General features: G+C 61.0%; 1 protein-coding gene across 1 annotated transcript; it reads right to left on the bottom strand.

Moving 5' to 3' along the window:
- Nucleotides 1-2785: 2785 nt before the first annotated feature.
- LOC135408037 (casein kinase II subunit alpha-like) lies at nucleotides 2786-19539 on the bottom strand (the record flags this gene model as incomplete). Its single annotated transcript, XM_064643407.1, is given in 6 exon segments — nucleotides 2786-2836; nucleotides 5121-5168; nucleotides 5170-5223; nucleotides 6767-6878; nucleotides 10260-10366; nucleotides 19433-19539. Coding segments are annotated over 5 exon segments (366 nt in total), but the record flags the coding sequence as incomplete, so codon positions are not given.
- Between the last annotated feature and the right edge of the window lie 270 nt (nucleotides 19540-19809).

Raw genomic sequence — 19809 nt, 5'->3', positions numbered from 1 at the left:
TGGGCGGGCACTGACCCTACAGACCCCAAAGGGTCCTGGGGACTCAGAGGGGGGCTGGCACTGACCCTACAGACCCCAAAGGGTCCTGGGGGCTCAGAGTGGGGGCTGGCACTGACCCTACAGACCCCAAAGGGTCCCGGGGATCAGAGGGGGCTGGCACTGACCCTACAGACCCCAAAGGGTCCCAGAGCACAGGGGGGGTTGGCACTGACCCTACAGACCCCAAAGGGTGCAGGGATCAGGGGGGGGGCTGGCACTGACCCTACAGACCCCAAAGGGTCCCAGAGCACGGGGGGGGCTGGCACTGACCCTACAGACCCCAAAGGGTCCCAGAGCACGGGGGGGGCTGGCACTGACCCTACAGACCCCAAAGGGTCCTGGGGGCTCAGGGGGGGGCTGGCACTGACCCTACAGACCCCAAAGGGTCCTGGGATCAGGGGGGGCTGGCACTGACCCTACAGACCCCAAAGGGTCCCGGGGCTCAGGGGGGGCTGGCACTGACCCTACAGACCCCAAAGGGTCCCGGGGGCAGAGGGGGGGCTGGCACTGACCCTACAGACCCCAAAGGGTCCCAGGGATCAGGGGGGGTTGGCACTGACCCTACAGACCCCAAAGGGTCCCGGGATCAGAGGGGGGGCTGGCACTGACCCTACAGACCCCAAAGGGTCCCAGAGCACAGGGGGGGCTGGCACTGACCCTACAGACCCCAAAGGGTCCTGGGGGCTCAGAGGGGGGGCTGGCACTGACCCTACAGACCCCAAAGGGTGCTGGGGGCTCAGGGGGGGCTGGCACTGACCCTACAGACCCCAAAGGGTCCCAGGGATCAGGGGGGGCTGGCACTGACCCTACAGACCCCAAAGGGTCCCAGAGCACGGGGGGGGGCTGGCACTGACCCTACAGACCCCAAAGGGTCCTGGGGGCTCAGGGGGGGCTGGCACTGACCCTACAGACCCCAAAGGGTCCCGGGGCTCAGGGGGGGCTGGCACTGACCCTACAGACCCCAAAGGGTCCCGGGGGCAGAGGGGGGGCTGGCACTGACCCTACAGACCCCAAAGGGTCCCGGGGCTCAGGGGTGGCTGGCACTGACCCTACAGACCCCAAAGGGTCCCGGGGATCAGGGGGGGGGCTGGCACTGACCCTACAGACCCCAAAGGGTCCCAGAGCAGAGGGGGGGCTGGCACTGACCCTACAGACCCCAAAGGGTCCTGGGGCTCAGGGGGGGGCTGGCACTGACCCTACAGACCCCAAAGGGTCCTGGGGGCTCAGGGGGGGCTGGCACTGACCCTACAGACCCCAAAGGGTCCCATGAGCAGAGGGGGGGCTGGCACTGACCCTACAGACCCCAAAGGGTCCCAGAGCAGAGGGGGGGGCTGGCACTGACCCTACAGACCCCAAAGGGTCCCGGGATCAGGGGGGGGCTGGCACTGACCCTACAGACCCCAAAGGGTCCCAGGGATCAGGGGGGGCTGGCACTGACCCTACAGACCCCAAAGGGTCCCAGGATCAGAGGGGGGGCTGGCACTGACCCTACAGACCCCCAAAGGGTCCCGGGGCTCAGGGGGGGGCTGGCACTGACCCTACAGACCCCAAAGGGTCCCGGGGATCGGGGGGGGGCTGGCACTGACCCTACAGACCCCAAAGGGTCCTGGGGATCAGAGGGGGGGGCTGGCACTGACCCTACAGACCCCAAAGGGTGCAGGGATCAGAGGGGGGGCTGGGTACTGACCCTACAGACCCCAAAGGGTCCCAGAGCACAGGGGGGGCTGGCACTGACCCTACAGACCCCAAAGGGTCCTGGGGGCTCAGGGGGGGCTGGCACTGACCCTGCAGACCCCAAAGGGTCCCAGGGATCAGAGGGGGGGGCTGGCACTGACCCTACAGACCCCAAAGGGTCCTGGGATCAGGGGGGGGCTGGCACTGACCCTACAGACCCCAAAGGGTCCCAGAGCACAGGGGGGGCTGGCACTGACCCTACAGACCCCAAAGGGTCCCGGGATCAGAGGGGGGGGCTGGCACTGACCCTACAGACCCCAAAGGGTCCTGGGGGCTCAGGGGGGGCTGGCACTGACCCTACAGACCCCAAAGGGTCCCAGAGCACAGGGGGGGCTGGCACTGACCCTACAGACCCCAAAGGGTCCTGGGGATCAGAGGGGGGGGTGGCACTGACCCTACAGACCCCAAAGGGTCCCGGGGATCAGGGGGGGCTGGCACTGACCCTACAGACCCCAAAGGGTCCCGGGATCAGAGGGGGGGCTGGCACTGACCCTACAGACCCCAAAGGGTGCCGGGGGCTCAGGGGGGGCTGGCACTGACCCTACAGACCCCAAAGGGTCCCGGGGGCTCAGGGGGGGGCTGGCACTGACCCTACAGACCCCAAAGGGTCCCGGGGGCAGAGGGGGGGGCTGGCACTGACCCTACAGACCCCAAAGGGTCCCAGAGCACAGGGGGGGGCTGGCACTGACCCTACAGACCCCAAAGGGTCCCGGGATCAGGGAGGGGCTGGCACTGACCCTACAGACCCCAAAGGGTCCCTGGAGCACAGGGGGGGGCTGGCACTGACCCTACAGACCCCAAAGGGTGCTGAGGGATCAAAGGGGGGGCTGGCACTGACCCTACAGACCCCAAAGGGTCCCAGAGCACAGGGGGGGCTGGCACTGACCCTACAGACCCCAAAGGGTGCTGAGGGATCAAAGGGGGGGCTGGCACTGACCCTACAGACCCCAAAGGGTGCTGAGGGATCAAAGGGGGGGCTGTCCCTGACCCTACAGACCCCAAAGGGACTCACCTTGAAGTCGGTGTTGTTGACGTGCTCGAACACCAGGGCGGGCGTGCGGGACTGCGGGGACAGAGTCAGGGATGGGGGTTGTAGGGTTTCTGTAGGGTTTGGGGTTGGAGGGTTTGGGGTTGGAGGGTTTCTGTAGGGTTTGGGGTTGGAGGGTTTGGGGTTGGAGGGTTTGGGGTTGGAGGGTTTCTGTAGGGTTTGTTTCTGTAGGGGTTGGGGTTGTAGGGTTTGTTTCTGTAGGGTTTGGGGTTGGAGGGTTTCTGTAGGGTTTGGGGTTGTAGGGTTTGTTTCTGTAGGGTTTGGGGTTGTAGGGTTTGGGGTTGGAGGGTTTCTGTAGGGTTTGGGGTTGTAGGGTTTGTTTCTGTAGGGTTTGGGGTTGTAGGGTTTGGGGTTGGAGGGTTTGGGGTTGGAGGGTTTGTTTCTGTAGGGTTTGGGTTTGTAGGGTTTCTGTAGGGGTTGGGTTTGTAGGGTTTGTTTCTGTAGGGTTTGGGGTTGGAGGGGTTGGCTTTGTGGGTTTGGGGCTGGATGTTTTGGGTTGTAGGGTTTGGGGTTGTAAGGTTTCTGTAGGGTTTGGGGTTGTAGGGGTTGGGGTTGTGGTTTTGGGGTTGGAGGGTTTCTGTAGGGTTTGGGTTTGGAGGGTTTGTTTTTGTAGGGTTTGGGGTTGGAGGGGTTGGGGTTGTAGGGTTTGGGGTTGGAGGGTTTCTGTAGGGTTTGGGGTTGGAGGGTTTCTGTAGGGTTTGGGTTTGTGGGTTTGGGGTTGGAGGGTTTCTGTAGGGTTTGGGGTTGGAGGGTTTGTTCTGTAGGGTTTGGGGTTGTAGGGTTTCTGTAGGGTTGTTTCTGTAGGGTTTGTGGTTGTAGGGTTTGTTTCTGTAGGGTTTGGGGTTGGAGGGTTTGGGGTTGTGGGACTGGGGTTGGAGGGTTTCTGTGGGTTTTGGGGTTGGAGGGTTTGTTTCTGTAGGGTTGGGTTCGTAGGGTTTGGGTTTGTAGGGTTGTTTCTGTAGGGTTTGTTTTTGTAGGGTTTGTTTTTGTAGGGTTTGTTTTTGTAGGGTTTGTTTTGAAGGGTTGTTTCTGGTAGGGTTTGGTTTTGTAGGGTTTGTTTCTGTAGGGTTTGGTTTTGTAGGGTTTGTTTTTGTAGGGTTATTTCTGTAGGGTTTGGGTTTGTAGGGTTGGGTTTGTAGGGGTTGAGTTTGTAGGGTTGTTTCTGTAGGGTTTGTTTTGAAGGGTTTGTTTTTGTAGGGTTTGGTTTTGTAGGGTTTGGTTTTGTAGGGTTTGTGTCTGTAGGGTTTGTTTTGAGGGGTTGTTCCTGTAGGGTTATTTTCATAGGGTTTTTCTAGGGAGGATTCCCGAGGGTTCCCAAGGATTCCCGAGGGTTCCCAAAGATTCCCGAGGGTTCCCGAGGATTCCCGAGGGTTCCCGAGGCTTCCCAAAGATTCCCGAGTATTCCCAAAGATTCCCGAGGGTTCCTGAGTATTCCCAAGGATTCCCGATTATTCCCAAGGATTCCCGAGGGTTCCCGAGGGTTCCCGAGGGTTCCCGAGGGTTCCTGAGTATTCCCGACTATTCCCAAAGATTCCCGAGGGTTCCCAAGGGTTCCCGAGGGTTCCCGAAGATTCCCGAGGATTCCCGAGGGTTCCCGAGTATTCCCGACTATTCCCAAGGATTCCCGAGGGTTCCCAAAGATTCCCGAGGGTTCCCAAAGATTCCCGAGTATTCCCGACTATTCCCAAGGGTTCCCGAGGATTCCCAAGGATTCCCGAGGATTCCCGAGGGTTCCCAAAGATTCCCGAGGGTTCCCGAGGGTTCCCAAGGGTTCCCGAGGATTCCCAAAGATTCCTGAGTATTCCCAAGGGTTCCCGAAGATTCCCGAGGGTTCCCAAAGATTCATGAGGGTTCCTGAGGGTTCCCAAGGGTTCCTGAGGGTTCCCGAGGATTCCTGACTATTCCCAAGGATTCCCGAGTATTCCCAAGGATTCCCGAGTATTCCCGAGTATTCCCGACTATTCCCAAGGATTCCTAAGGATTCCTGAGGGTTCCCAAAGATTCCCGCGTATTCCCAAGTATTCCCGAGGGTTCCCGAGGGTTCCCGAGGATTCCCGAGGATTCCCGAGGGTTCCCGAGGGTTCCTGAGGATTCCCAGGGATTCCCGAGGATTCCCAAAGATTCCCAATTATTCCCAAGGATTCCCAAGGGTTCCCGAGGATTCCCGATTATTCCCGATTATTCCCAAGGATTCCCGAGGGTTCCCAAGGATTCCTGACTCTTCCCAAGGATTCCCAAGGATTCCCGAGGGTTCCCGAGGGTTCCCGACTCTTCCCAGGGATTCCCGCGGGTTCCTCACCACGGGATCCTTGACGATGTCCAGGAGGCCGATGATGTTGGGGCCCCCCCCGGAGATTCTCCAGGATTTTGATCTCCCGCTTGATCTTCTTCTTCTTCACCGGCTGGGAACGGGACAGGGAGAGGGTCAGCGGCCGGGAACGGATCCGACGGGAACGGATCCGACGGGAATGGATCCAATCGGGAACGGTTCCAGCTGGGAATGGCTCCGGCCGGGAATGGCTCTGGCTGGGAATGGTTCTGACCGGGAATGGCTCCGGGAATGGATCCAGTCGGGAATGGCTCTGGCTGGGAATGGATCCAGCTGGGAATGGATTCAGTCAGGAATGGATCCGGCTGGGAATGGCTCTGGCTGGGAATGGCTCCAGCCGGGAATGGCTCTGGCTGGGAATGGATCCAACCAGGAATGGTTCCGGCTGGGAATGGATCCAGCTGGGAATGGATTCAGTCAGGAATGGATCCGGCTGGGAATGGCTCTGGTTGGGAATGGCTCTGGCTGGGAATGGCTCAGCCGGGAATGGATCCAGCCAGGAACGGCTCCGTTTGGGAATGGATCCGGCTGGGAATGGCTCTGGTTGGGAATGGCTCTGGCTGGGAATGGCTCTGGCTGGGAATGGTTCCGGTCAGGAATGGCTCCGGCCGGGAATGGCTCTGGCTGGGAACGGATCCGGCTGGGAATGGCTCCGGCCGGGAACGGCTCCGGCCGGGAATGGCTCTGGCTGGGAATGGATCCAGCTGGGAATGGATCCGTCTGGGAATGGCTCCGGCCGGGAATGGCTCCGGCCGGGAATGGCTCCGGCCAGGAACGCCACAGGAACACGGGTGTGGGATCCACAGAGGGAATCCATGAGGATTCCGTGGGTTCTCCAGGCCCGTCCATCCCACTGGATCCCAACCAATGGGCTCGGACTTCCCGGGCACACACGAGTGTCACCAGGAGCCACAACCCTTGGAATGTCGACCCAACCCTTGGAATGTCGACTCGGAAAAGTGGGATGCGGCGGATCCGGGCCCGGCTGCGTGTCCGTGGCACAGGGATTGGATCCACTGGGATTGTGACCCAGAACGGGCCCAGGGAAGGTCGTTCCCAACAAACAGCATCCAGGCCAGCATCCCAGGTTTTCCCAGGCCAGCATCCCAGGTTTTTTCCCATGCCAGCATTCCAGGTTTTCCTGGGCCAGCATTCCGGGTTTTCCTGGGCCAGCATTCCGGGTTTCCCAGGCCAGCATTCCAGGTTTTCCCATGCCGGCATTCCGGGTTTTCCCAGGCCAGCATTCCAGGTTTTCCCAGGCCAGCATTCCAGGTTTTCCCACCCCCGCATTCCAGGTTTCCCAAGCCAGCATTCCAGGTTTTCCCACCCCCGCATTCCAGGTTTCCCATGCCGGCATTCCGGGTTTTCCCAGGCCAGCATTCCCAGTTTTCCCACCCCCGCATTCCAGGTTTTCCCAGGTCAGCATTCCAGGTTTCCCAGGTCAGCATTCCAGGTTTCCCACACCCACATTCCAGGTTTTCCCAGGCCAGCATTCCGGGTTTTCCCAGGCCACCATTCCAAGTTTACCCAGGCCACCATTCCAGGTTTTCCCAGGCCAGCATTCCGGGTTTTCCCGGGCCGGCATTCCCAGCATTCCCGGTTTTCCCGGGCCGTACCTTGAGGATCTTGACGACGACCTTCTCGTTGTTGGTGATGTTGATGGCCTCGAAGACCTCGCTGTACTTGCCCCGGCCCAGCTTCCGCACCAGCTGGTAGTCATCCTGATTCCTGCCGGGAACGCCGGGATTTCGGGATCCCAAAACACCCGCACGACACCCGGGGCGGGGCTGGCTCCGGGTTTCCAGGTGGGAATGGCCACCGGACCCTCATGGAATGCTCAGGGACGGCCCCTTCCCAGGCCATGGCACTTCCAGGAAATCCCCAAATCCCAGGTTTCCAGGTGGGAATGGCCACTGGATCCTCATGGAATGCTCAAGGACAACCCTTCCCAGGAAATCCCCAAATCCCAATTCCTGGCTCAGGAAATCTCCAAATCCCAATTCCTGGCTCAGGAAATCCCCAAATCCCAATTCCTGGCTCAAGAAATCCCCAAATCCCAATTCCTGGTTCCGGGTTTCCAGGTGGGAATGGCCACTGGACCCTCATGGAATGCTCAGGGACAGCCTCTCCCAGGCCATGGCACTTCCAGGAAATCCCCAAATCCCAATTCCTGGTTCCAGGTTTCCAGGTGGGAATGGCCACCGGACCCTCATGGAATGCTCAGGGATGGCCCCTCCTGGGAAATCCCCAAATCCCAATTCCTGGCTCCGGGTTTCCAGGTGGGAATGGCCCCTGCCGGGAAATCTCCAAATCCCAATTCCTAATTCCCCAAATCCCAATTCCTGGCTCCGGGTTTCCAGGTGGGAATGGCCACTGGACCCTCATGGAATGCTCAGGGATGGCCCATCCCAGGAAATCCCCAAATCCCAATTCCTGGCTCTGGGTTTCCAGGTGGGAATGGCCACTGGACCCTCATGGAATGCTCAGGGATGGCCCCTCCTGGGAAATCCCCAAATCCCAATTCCTGGCTCCGGGTTTCCAGGTGGGAATGGCCACCGGACCCTCATGGAGAGCTCAGGGACGGCCCCTTCCCAGGCCATGGCACTTCCAGGAAATCCCCAAATCCCAAATCCCGGGTTTCCAGGTGGGAATGGCCACCGGACCCTCATGGAATGCTCAGAGACAGCCCCTTCCCAGGAAATCCCCAAATCCCAATTCCTGGCTCCGGGTTTCCAGGTGGGAATGGCCACTGGACCCTCATGGAATGCTCAGGGACATCCCCTCCCAGGCCATGGCACTTCCAGGAAATCCCCAAATCCCAAATCCCGGGTTTCCAGGTGGGAATGGCCACTGGATCCTCATGGAATGCTCAAGGACAACCCTTCCCAGGAAATCCCCAAATCCCAATTCCTGGCTCAGGAAATCCCCAAATCCCAATTCCTGGCTCCGGGTTTCCAGGTGGGAATGGCCACTGGACCCTCATGGAGAGCTCAGGGACAGCCCCTCCCGGGAAATCCCCAAATCCCAATTCCTGGCTCAGGAAATCCCCAAATCCCAATTCCTGGCTCCGGGTTTCCAGGTGGGAATGGCCCCTCCCGGGAAATCCCCAAATCCCAATTCCTGGCGCCGGGTTTTGGATCCCAAAATCCCGAATCCGGGAATCTCCGGGCTCCCGGTGTCCTGCTCCCGATCCCTCTCCCCCCTTCCCTCTCCTCCTGAGCTCATCCCACACCCCAAAACCAGGAGAGGACGGAATTCCCAACGAGCAGATTCCCCTGGGAATTCCCCCTCCTTGATCCCGAGGGGTCTAAAGGGATCCCAAGGATCTCTAAAAACAAATATTCCGAGGGAATATTCCCAGAAAGGACCAAAGCAGCTCTCCCTGCCAGGAACCCTCCCTGTCTGGATCCCGAGTCATCCGAGGGGAGCGAGGGAACAGCAGGAACAGGGGTAATTATCCCGTTATCCCACCACGGCCCCGGGGATTCCATATGGAGCCAGCCCGGGGTCGGGAAGGGAAGGAGAGGCTGGAAAGCCTGGAAAGCCTGGCTTCACTAATTAATTGCTCATTAGCAGAGACAACACGGTAGCAGCTCGGGGGAGGAGGCGGTTGGGCAGGTTTGGGCTGGAAAAGCCCCCCGAGCACCCCCGGGCCCAGTGCTCCCAGATCCAGCCAGATCCAGCCAGATCCAGCCAGATCCAGCCAGATCCAGCCAGATCCAGCCACATCCAGCCAGATCCAGCCACATCCAGCCAGATCCAGCCACACCAGCCCGGGGGCGGCGGTGGCTCCGGGTCCGTGTCCCTGTCCCTGTCCCTGTCCCTGTCCCTGTCCCTCTCAGTGTTCATGTCCCTGTCCCTGTCCGTGTCTGTGTCCATGTCCGTGTCCGTGTCCCTGTCAGTGTCTGTGTCCATGTCCGTGTCCGTGTCCGTGTCTGTGTCTGTGTCCATGTCCGTGTCCATGTCCGTGTCCATGTCCCTGTCCCGGTCCCTGTCTGTGTCCCTGTCCGTGTCCCTGTCCCTGTCCCGGTCCCTGTCTGTGTCCCTGTCCCTGTCCGTGTCTGTCTCTGTGTCCGTGTCCCTGTCCCTGTCCCTGTCCGTGTCCCTGTCCGTGTCCCTGTCCCTGTCCCGGTCCCTGTCTGTGTCCCTGTCCCTGTCCGTGTCTGTCTCTGTGTCCATGTCCCTGTCCCTGTCCCTGTCTGTGTCCATGTCCGTGTCCGTGTCCCTGTCAGTGTCCCTGTCCCTGTCCATGTCCGTGTCTGTCTCCGTGTCCGTGTCTCTCTCTGTGTCCCTGTCCGTGTCCCTGTCTGTGTCCATGTCCATGTCCCCATCCCTGTCCCTCTCCGTGTCCCCATCCCTGTCCATGTCCATGTCCCTGTCCCTGTCCGTGTCTGTGTCTGTGTCCGGGTCCGTGTCCATGTCCCTGTCCCTGCCCCTGTCCCTGCCCCTGTTCATGTCCGTGTCTCTGTCCGTGTCTGTCTCCGTGTCCGTGTCCCTGTCCCTGTCCGTGTCTCTGTCCCTGTCCCTGTCCGTGTCTGTGTCCATGTCCGTGTCCATGTCCGTGTCCGTGTCCGTGTCCATGTCCATGTCCCTCTCCATGTCCCCATCCCTGTCCCTGACCGTGTCCCTGTCCCTGTCCCTGTCCGTGTCCCTGTCCCTGTCTGTGTCCATGTCCATGTCCCTGTCTGTGTCCATGTCCATGTCCCTATCCCTGTCCCTGTCCCTATCCGTGTCCCCATCCCTGTCCATGTCCCTGTCTGTGTCCATGTCCCCATCCCCATCCCTATCCCTGTCCATGTCCCTGTCTGTGTCTGTGTCCCTGTCCATGTCCCTCTTTGTGTCCCCATCCCTATCCCTGTCCATGTCCCCGTCCCCATCCCTGTCCCTGTCCGTGTCCCCATCCCCACCCGTGTCCGTGTCCCCATCCCCATCCCTATCCCCGTCCCTGTCCCTGTCCCTGTCCCTGTCCGTGTCCCCATCCCTGTCCCTGTCCGTGTCCCCATCCCTATCCCTGTCCCCATCCCTATCCCTGTCCCTGTCCCTGTCCCTGTCCCTGTCCGTGTCCCCACCCGTGTCCGTGTCCCTGTGCATTCCCACCCCCGTCCGTACCCCCATTCCACGACGTGTGACTCGTAATCCCAATATTCCCGGGGTCTCTGGGTGTTCACGTCCGCGTAGACCCTGGCCCGGCTGGGGACGGGCCCGGCCATGGCTCCCTAAAAACAGACAGAGGGATGAGAGCTGGGATCCCAAACCATCCCAAACCATCCCAAACCATCCCGGCCATGGCTCCCTAAAAACAGACAGAGGGATGAGAGACGGGATCCCAAACCATCCCAAACCATCCCAGTGATCCCAGGGATCCCAAACCATCCCAGTGATCCCAGGGATCCCAAACCATCCCGGCCATGGCTCCCTAAAAACAGACAGAGGGATGAGAGCTGGGATCCTGAACCATCCCAAGGATCCCAAACCATCCCAAACCATCCCAGTGATCCCAGGGATCCCAAACCATCCCGGCCATGGCTCCCTAAAAACAGACACAGAGGGGTGAGAGATGGGATCCTGAACCATCCCAGTGATCCCAGGGATCCCAAACCATCCCAGTGATCCCAGGGATCCCAAACCATCCCGGCCATGGCTCCCTAAAAACAGACAGAGGGATGAGAGCTGGGATCCCAAACCAGCCCAGTGATCCCAAACCATCCCAAACCATCCTAAACCATCCCAAACCATCCCAAACCATCCCAAACCATCCCGGCCATGGCTCCCTAAAAACAGACAGAGGGATGAGAGACGGGATCCCAAACCATCCCAGTGATCCCAATCCATCCCAAACCATCCCAGGGATCCCAGGGATCCCAAACCATCCCAGCTATGGCTCCCTAAAAACAGACAGAGGGATGAGAGCTGGGATCCCAAACCATCCCAGTGATCCCAGGGATCCCAAACCATCCCAGCCATGGCTCCCTGAAAACAGACACAGAGGGGTGAGAGCTGGGATCCCAAACCATCCAAACCATCCCAGTGATCCCAGGGATCCCAAACCATCCCAAACCATCCCAGTGATCCCAAACCATCCCAGTGATCCCAAACCATCCCAGTGATCCCAGGGATCCCAAACCATCCCGGCCATGGCTCCCTAAAAACAGACACAGAGGGGTGAGAGATGGGATCCCAAACCATCCCAGTGATCCCAAACCATCCCAAACCATCCCAAACCATCCCAAACCATCCCAAACCATCCCAGTGATCCCAAACCATCCCAAACCATCCCAGGGATCCCCCCAAACCATCCCAAACCATCCCAAACCATCCCAAACCATCCCAGTGATCCCAAACCATCCCAAACCATCCCAAACCATCCCAAACCATCCCAGTGATCCCAAACCATCCCAAACCATCCCAAACCATCCCAAACCATCCCAAACCATCCCAAACCATCCCAAACCATCCCAGTGATCCCAAACCATCCCAAACCATCCCAAACCATCCCAACCCATCCCAAACCATCCCAAACCATCCCAAACCATCCCAAACCATCCCAAACCATCCCAAACCATCCCAGGGATCCCAAACCATCCCAAACCATCCCAAACCATCCCAGCCATCCCAAACCATCCCAAACCTTCCCCGGGATGATTCCCATCCATCCATCCGAGCCCCCCCCGGACACGGATCCGGAGGCGGGAGCTGTTCCCGGCACTCCGGGGGTCGGGGACATTTCCAACCCGGAAAGCTCGGGAATAAAGCACATTCCCTGCTCCTTTCCAAGGGTTTTCCCTCAAAAAAAGCTCCAATGGATGTGGCAGCTCCCTGCTCCAGCCAGCCTGGACATCCCAACCAGCTCAGCATTCCCAGTTTTCCCTCCAGCCAGCCTGGACATCCCAACCAGCTCAGCATTCCCAGTTTTCCCTCCAGCCAGCCTGGACATCCCAACCAGCTCAGCATTCCCAGTTTTCCCTCCAGCCAGCCTGGACATCCCAACCAGCTCAGCATTCCCAGTTTTCCCTCCAGCCAGCCTGGACATCCCAACCAGCTCGGCATTCCCAGTTTTCCCTCCAGCCAGCCTGGACATCCCAACCAGCTCAGCATTCCCAGTTTTCCCTCCAGCCAGCCTGGACATCCCAGCCGGCTCAGCATTCCCAGTTTTCCCTCCAGCCAGCCTGGACATCCCAACCAGCTCAGCATTCCCAGTTTTCCCTCTGGCTCCCGGTTTTTCCCACCCCGGAGCCGCGGGATGTGATCCGGGGAGGGACGTTGAGCTAAAATAACGAGGAAACGGGAGCTGGGATTCGGGAATGAGATGGAATTTCGGGATATTGAATCCCTAAAAATTGGTTTTTAATGGAATTGGAGCTTCACGGGAGCCCGAGGAGCCCAAGGGATCCACCGGGATCACGGAGCCCCCAGCTCCGGAAAGGGGAGCTGGGATTGGGGAATGAGATGGAATTTCGGGATGTTGAATCCCTAAGAATTGGTTTTAATGGAACTGGAGCTTCATTTGGAGCCCGAGGGTTCCAAAGGGGCGGGAAATAACCGGGATGAACCGGTGCCATCCCTGAATCCCCAGGGAATTGGGATCCCGGGGGGATCCTGCCGGGAGAAATGGGGGAGCTCCGGAGAAACGGGATGTGGGGAGTTATCCAGGGGTGGAACCAGGGAAGCCTATGGAGATAATCCCACAGAATCCCAGGGAATCGTGGAATATCCCGGGCTGGGAGGGACCCACGAGCATCAGGGAGTCCCCAAAATCCCCCCACGTCCCTCGGGAATCCCACCCGGCGGGAGCGGCACCGGGAGGCACCGCCTGGAATTCCCTCTCTGCCGGGATTATCCCGGAGCCCGTTCCCGCTCCGGCCCTTCCCCCCCGCGCTCCCAGGGATCCCGGGGGGGGGAGGGGTGACTGTGCCACCCCCCCCAAACCACTCCAGGGAATCTCGGGCTCCGCTCCAGCTGGGGCACAGTCCAGGAGTTGGGAAAGGCCTCGGGAACGAGCTCCGACCTCTCTCCCGGTTGGGAAACTCCGGCTGCTCCCATCCCGCCACCCCACCCCCTGCCCGGATCCCGAGGGAATGCTCCTGGAGCTCAGGGAATGCTCCCGGAGGTCAGGGAATGCTCCCGGAGATCAGGGAATGCTCCCAGAGATCAGGGAATGCTCCTGGAGATCAGGGAATGCTCTGGAGCTCAGGGAATGCTCCCAGAGATCATAGGGATGCTCCCGGAGATCAGGGAATGCTCCTGGAGATCAGGGAATGCTCCAGAGATCAGGGGAATGTTCCCGGAGCTCAGGGAATGCTCCTGGAGCTCAGGGAATGCTCCCAGAGATCAGGGAATGCTCCCGGAGATCAGGGAATGCTCTGGAGGTCAGGGAATGTTCCCAGAGATCAGGGAATGCTCCCGGATCCCGAGGGAATGCTCCTGGAGCTCAGGGAATGCTCCCAGAGATCAGGGAATGCTCCCGGAGATCAGGGAATGCTCCCGGAGATCAGGGAGTGTTCCTGGAGCTCAGGGAATGCTCCCAAAGATCAGGGAATGCTCCCAAAGATCAGGGAATGCTCCCGGAGATCAGGGAATGCTCCTGGAGCTCAGGGAATGTTCCTGGAGATCAGGGAATGCTCCCAGAGATCAGGGAATGCTCTGGAGCTCAGGGAATGCTCCCGGAGATCAGGGAATGCTCCTGGAGCTCAGGGAATGCTCCCAGAGATCAGGGAATGCTCCTGGAGCTCAGGGAATGCTCCTGGAGATCAGGGAATGCTCCCGGAGATGAGGGAATGCTCTGGAGCTCAGGGAATGCTCTGGAGCTCAGGGAATGCTCCTGGAGATCAGGGAATGCTCCTGGAGCTCAGGGAGCTCAGGGAATGCTCCTGGAGATCAGGGAATGCTCCCGGAGATCAGGGAATGCTCCCGAGATCAGGGAATGCTCCCGGAGATCAGGGAATGCTTCCAAAGATCAGGGAATGCTTCCAAAGATCAGGGAATGCTCCCGGAGATCAGGGAATGCTCCTGGAGCTCAGGGAATGCTCCCAGAGATCAGGGAATGCTCCGGAGATCAGGGAATGCTCCCAGAGATCAGGGAATGCTCCCGGAGATCAGGGAATGCTCTGGAGCTCAGGGAATGCTCCCGGAGATCAGGGAATGCTCCTGGAGATCAGGGAATGCTCCCGGAGCTCAGGGAATGCTCCCGGAGATCAGGGAATGCTCCCGGAGCTCAGGGAATGCTCCTGGAGCTCGGGGAATGCTTCCAGAGATCAGGGAATGCTTCCAAAGATCAGGGAATGCTCCCGGAGATCAGGGAATGCTCCTGGAGATCAGGGAATGCTCCGGAGATCAGGGAATGCTCCCAGAGATCAGGGAATGCTCCTGGAGCTCAGGGAATGCTTCCAGAGATCAGGGAATGCTCCCGGAGATCAGGGAATGCTCCCGGAGATCAGGGAATGCTCCCGGAGATCGCTCCCTGCAGGGCAGCCCCTCTCCAAATCCCGCCTTTTCCCAACCCGCTCCCAAAGGTGCTGTTCCACCTTTGGGGTTCGGGGAAAAACCGGGAGCCTCCCGGTGCCCGACAATCCCGACGGGAAGCAGAGAGGCTTCCAAAGGAGCGGCTGCCGGGAGCCAGGGCGGGACAGGGCACATCCAGCCTCGGGCGGGTGGAAATCATGGAATTAGCGAGGTTGGAAAGCCCTCGGAGACACCGGGTCCACCCACGGCCCCAAGGGATTTATCCCTCTGGGAATGGCGACTCCCCCCTCCCCCCATGCCAGGGCTGGGCAGCCCATTCCAGGAGGAGTTTTCCCGACATCCCACCTGAACCCGCCCCGGCACAGCCTGAGGCCGTTTCCCCTCATCCCATCCCATCCCATCCCATCCCATCCCACTTCCAGCCCCTCCGCCGGCTCCGCCGCTCCCGGGACACGATCCCGACACCTCCCCAGCTCCACATTCCCGCCGCCGCTCCCGGATCCGTCCCACCCGGGAAGGGCAGCTCCGAGGATTCCGAGGGCAGGAGCTCAGCGGGGCCTCCCTCCCTCCCTCTTCCCACCTCCCGACCCCGATCTCCGGCTCCAAACCCTCTCCTGAGATCCCAAACCCTTCCCAACCCCGCCGGCTCCGAACCCTCTCCTGCGATCCCAAACCCTTCCCAACCCCGCCGGCTCCGAACCCTTTCCTGAGATCCCAAACCCTTCCCGGCTCCAAACCCTCTCCTGCGATCCCAAACCCTTCCCAACCCCGCCGGCTCCGAACCTCTCCTGCGATCCCAAACCCTTCCCAACCCTTCCCGGCTCCAAACCCTCTCCTGAGATCCCAAACCCTTCCCAACCCCGCCGGCTCCAAACCCTCTCCTGCGATCCCAAACCCTTCCCGGCTCCAAACCCTCTCCTGCGATCCCAAACCCTTCCCGGCTCCAAACCCTCTCCTGCGATCCCAAACCCTTCCCAACCCTTCCCGGCTCCAAACCCTCTCCTGAGATCCCAAACCCTTCCAAACCCGCCGGCTCCAAACCCTCTCCTGCGATCCCAAACCCTTCCCGGCTCCAAACCCTCTCCTGCGATCCCAAACCCTTCCCGGCTCCAAACCCTCTCCTGCGATCCCAAACCCTTCCCAACCCCACCCGCTCCGAACCCTCTCCTGCCATCCCAAACCCTTCCCAACCCCGCCGGCTCCTCGCTCCGGCCTCTCCCGCCGCGGTTTTGACCGAATTCCAGCATTTTTAACACCTTTGGGACACTTTTATCCGGCGCTGGGGACGGGGAGGACACGGAGCCGGGACGGCTGCCCCATTCCCCAGGGATTGCCCCCAATCCCAAACTCCGGAGGGCTTCGGGCGGGTCCGAATAAACGCGGAGATTGCCAAGGAACGGGGGAAAAGCCACGACCCGCAGGCCCAGGGGCACCCTCTGCCCCACAGGGCACCCCATGGGCATCCCCTGCCCCACAGGGCACCCCATGGGCACCCTCTGCCCCACATCTCACCCCATGGGCACCCCCTGAGTCACATCTCACTCCATGGGCACCCCTGAGTCACATCTCACCCCATGGGCACCCCCTGAGTCACATCTCACCCCATGGGCACCCCCTGAGTCACATCTCACCCCATGGGCACCCCCTGAGTCACACCTCACCCCATGGGTACCCCCTGCCCCACAGGGCACCCATGGGCACCCCCTGAGTCACACCTCACCCCATGGGCACCCCCTTGCCCCACACCTCACCCCATGGGCACCCCCTGAGTCACACCTCACCCCATGGGCACCCCCTAAGTCACACCTCACCCCATGGGCACCCCCTGCCCCACAAGGCACCCATGGGCACCCCCTGAGTCACACCTCATCCATGGGCACCCCCTGAGTCACATCTCACCCCATGGGCACCCCCTGCCCCACAGGGCACCCATGGGCACCCCCTGAGTCACACCTCACCCCACGGGCACCCCCTGCCCCACAGGGCACCCCCATGGGCACCCCCTGAGTCACATCTCACCCCATGGGCATCCCCTGAGTCACACCTCACCCCATGGGCATCCCCTGAGTCACACCTCACCCCATGGGCACCCCCTGAGTCACATCTCACCCCATGGGCATCCCCTGAGTCACATCTCACCCATGGGCACCCCCTGAGTCACATCTCACCCCATGGGCACCCCCTGAGTCACACCTCACCCCACGGGCACCCCCTGAGTCACATCTCACCCCATGGTCATCCACTGCATCACACCTCACCCCATGGACACCCTCTGCCCCACAGGGCACCCATGGGCACCCCGAGTCACACCTCACCCATGGGCACCCCCTGAGTCACACCTCACCCCATGGGCACCCCCTGCCCCACAGGGCACCCCATGGGCACCCCCTGCCCCACATCTCACCCCATGGGCAACCCCTGAGTCACATCTCACCCCATGGGCACCCCCTGCCCCACACTCCTGTTGTTTCACACTCACCCCATGGGCACCCACTCACACCCATCACCTTCCTCACCCTGCACTCACACCCATCACCTTCCTCATCCTCACCCTGCACTCACACCCATCACCTTCCTCACCCTGCACTCACACCCATCACCTTCCTCACCCTGCACTCACACCCATCACCATCCTCACCCGGCACTCACACCCATCCTCATCCTCACCCTGCACTCACACCCATCACCTTCCTCACCCTGCACTCACACCCATCACCTTCCTCACCCTGCACTCACCCATCCTCACACCTTCATCCTCCCTGCACTCACACCCATCCTCATCCTCACCCTGCACTCACACCCATCACCTTCCTCAGCCACTCACACCCATCACCATCTCATCCTCACCCTGCACTCACACCCATCACCTTCCTCACCCTGCACTCACACCCATCACCTTCCTCACCCTGCACTCACACCCAATCACCATCACTCACACCATCCTCACCTTCATCCTCACCCTCACACCCATCACCATCCTCACCCTGCACTCACACCCATCACCTCCTCACCCTGCACTCACACCATCACCTTCCTCACCCTGCACTCACACCCATCACCTTCCTCACCCTGCACTCACACCCATCACCTTCCTCACCCTGCACTCACACCCATCACCTTCCTCACCCTGCACTCACACCCATCACCTTCCTCACCTGCACTCACACCCATCACCTTCCTCACCCTGCACTCACACCCATCACTCCTCACCCTGCACTCACACCATCCTTCCTCACCCTGCACTCACACCCATCACCTTCCTCACCCTGCACTCACACCATCACCTTCCTCACCCTGCACTCACACCCATCACCTTCCTCACCCTGCACTCACACCCATCACCTTCCTCACCCTGCACTCACACCCATCACCTTCCTCACCCTGCACTCACACCCATCACCTTCCTCACCCTGCACTCACACCCATCACCTTCCTCACCCTGCACTCACACCCATCACCTTCCTCACCCTGCACTCACACCCATCACCTCCTCACCTGCACTCACACCCAATCACCATCCTCACCCTGCACTCACACCCATCACTTCCTCACCTGCACTCACACCCATCCTCACACCTTTATCCTCACCCTCACCCCTCACCCTGCACTCACCTGCACACCTTCATCCTCATCCCTCACACACTCCCTCACCTGGGCACCCCCCTCACACCTCAGCCTCATCCTCACACGTTCACCCTCATCCCTCACACACTCACACCTCACCCCTCACCCTCACACCTGCACACCCTCACCCCTTCACCCTCACCACCCCTCGCACCCCTCACCTGTGCACACCCCCACTCTCACGACTTCACCCTCACCCCTTCATCCTCATCCTCACCCCTCGCACCCCTCACCTGTGCACACCCCCCACTCTCTCACCGCACCCCCCTTCATCCTCATCCTCACACCCACCCCCTCACCTGTGCACTCCCTCACCTGTGCACCACTCCACACCTTCACCCCTCACCGCACCCTTCACCTCACCCTCACCCTCACTCACACCCCACACCACCCTCACCTGCACACCTCTCACCCTCATCCTCACCTGTGCACCCTCTCACCCTCATCCTCACCTGTGCACCCTCTCACCCTCATCCTCACCCTGTGCACTCCTCACTGTCACACCCCCTCACAGCTTCATCTCATCCTCACCACCCACATCCCACTCACACCTGCACACCCACACACCCCACCCTCACCTGTGCACTCCCTCACCTTCATCCTCACCCCTCACACTCCTCACCTGTGCACACCCCCACTCTTGCACCCTCACCCTTCATCCTCATCCTCACACCCCCACACCCACCCTCACCTGTGCACCCTCTCACCCTGATCCTCACCCCTCGCACCCCTCACCTGCACACCCCACTCTCACCCCTTCATCCTCATCCTCACACCCCCACACACACCCTCACCTGTGCACTCCCTCACCTGTGCACACCCTCACACCTTCACCCTCACCCCTTCACCCTCATCCTCACACCACCACCCACCCTCACCTGCACACCCACTCTCACCTGCACACCCACGCCCACCCTCACCTGTGCACGCCCTCACCCTCATCCTCACCCCTCCCACCCCTCACCTGTGCACACCCCTCACCCCTCACCCCTCACTCCCCCCGGCACTTCCACCCCCCCCCCCCCCACTCCAACATTCCCACCCCCCATACTCACCCCCCCCATTCACACCCCCCTTCCCCCCGCCCCTCCCCCGCGCTGCCCGCTCTCCCCACACGCTCCCCCCGGCCGGTGCCCCCCCGGTTGGCCCCCCGGAGCCCCCCCCGTGCCGCGGTGTCCCCCCGTGTCCCCGGGCGGTACCGGCCGGGCCGGGGCTCGGGCGGGGCGCGGCCTCCACCCCTCGGCTGGGGGCGACAAGATGGCGGCGGCGCCTGTGCCGCGGGGCCGCCGGGCCGCCAGGGGGCGCTGTGCCCGCCGGGGGCGGGGGGGCACCGACACCGCCAGAGGGGCCGGAGCGCCCCCTGCCGGCCGCACTGCGCATGCGCGGGGAGCGACCGCGCGGGGTCCTAAAGCCGGGACGGGAGCGGGGGGAGCGGGGAGGGACCAGTGGGACCAGTGGGACCAGTGAGACCAGTGACACCAGTGACACCAGTGAGGGAGCGGGGAGGGACCAGTGGACCAGTGACACCAGTGACACCAGTGACACCAGTGACACCAGTGAGACCAGTGAGGGAGCG

The sequence above is a fragment of the Pseudopipra pipra genome, unplaced genomic scaffold, assembly GCF_036250125.1.
Source record: "Pseudopipra pipra isolate bDixPip1 unplaced genomic scaffold, bDixPip1.hap1 HAP1_SCAFFOLD_135, whole genome shotgun sequence".
Lineage (NCBI taxonomy): Eukaryota > Metazoa > Chordata > Aves > Passeriformes > Pipridae > Pseudopipra > Pseudopipra pipra.
Note: the sequence above shows the minus strand (reverse complement) of the source record. Positions and strands in the feature narration are given on the sequence as shown.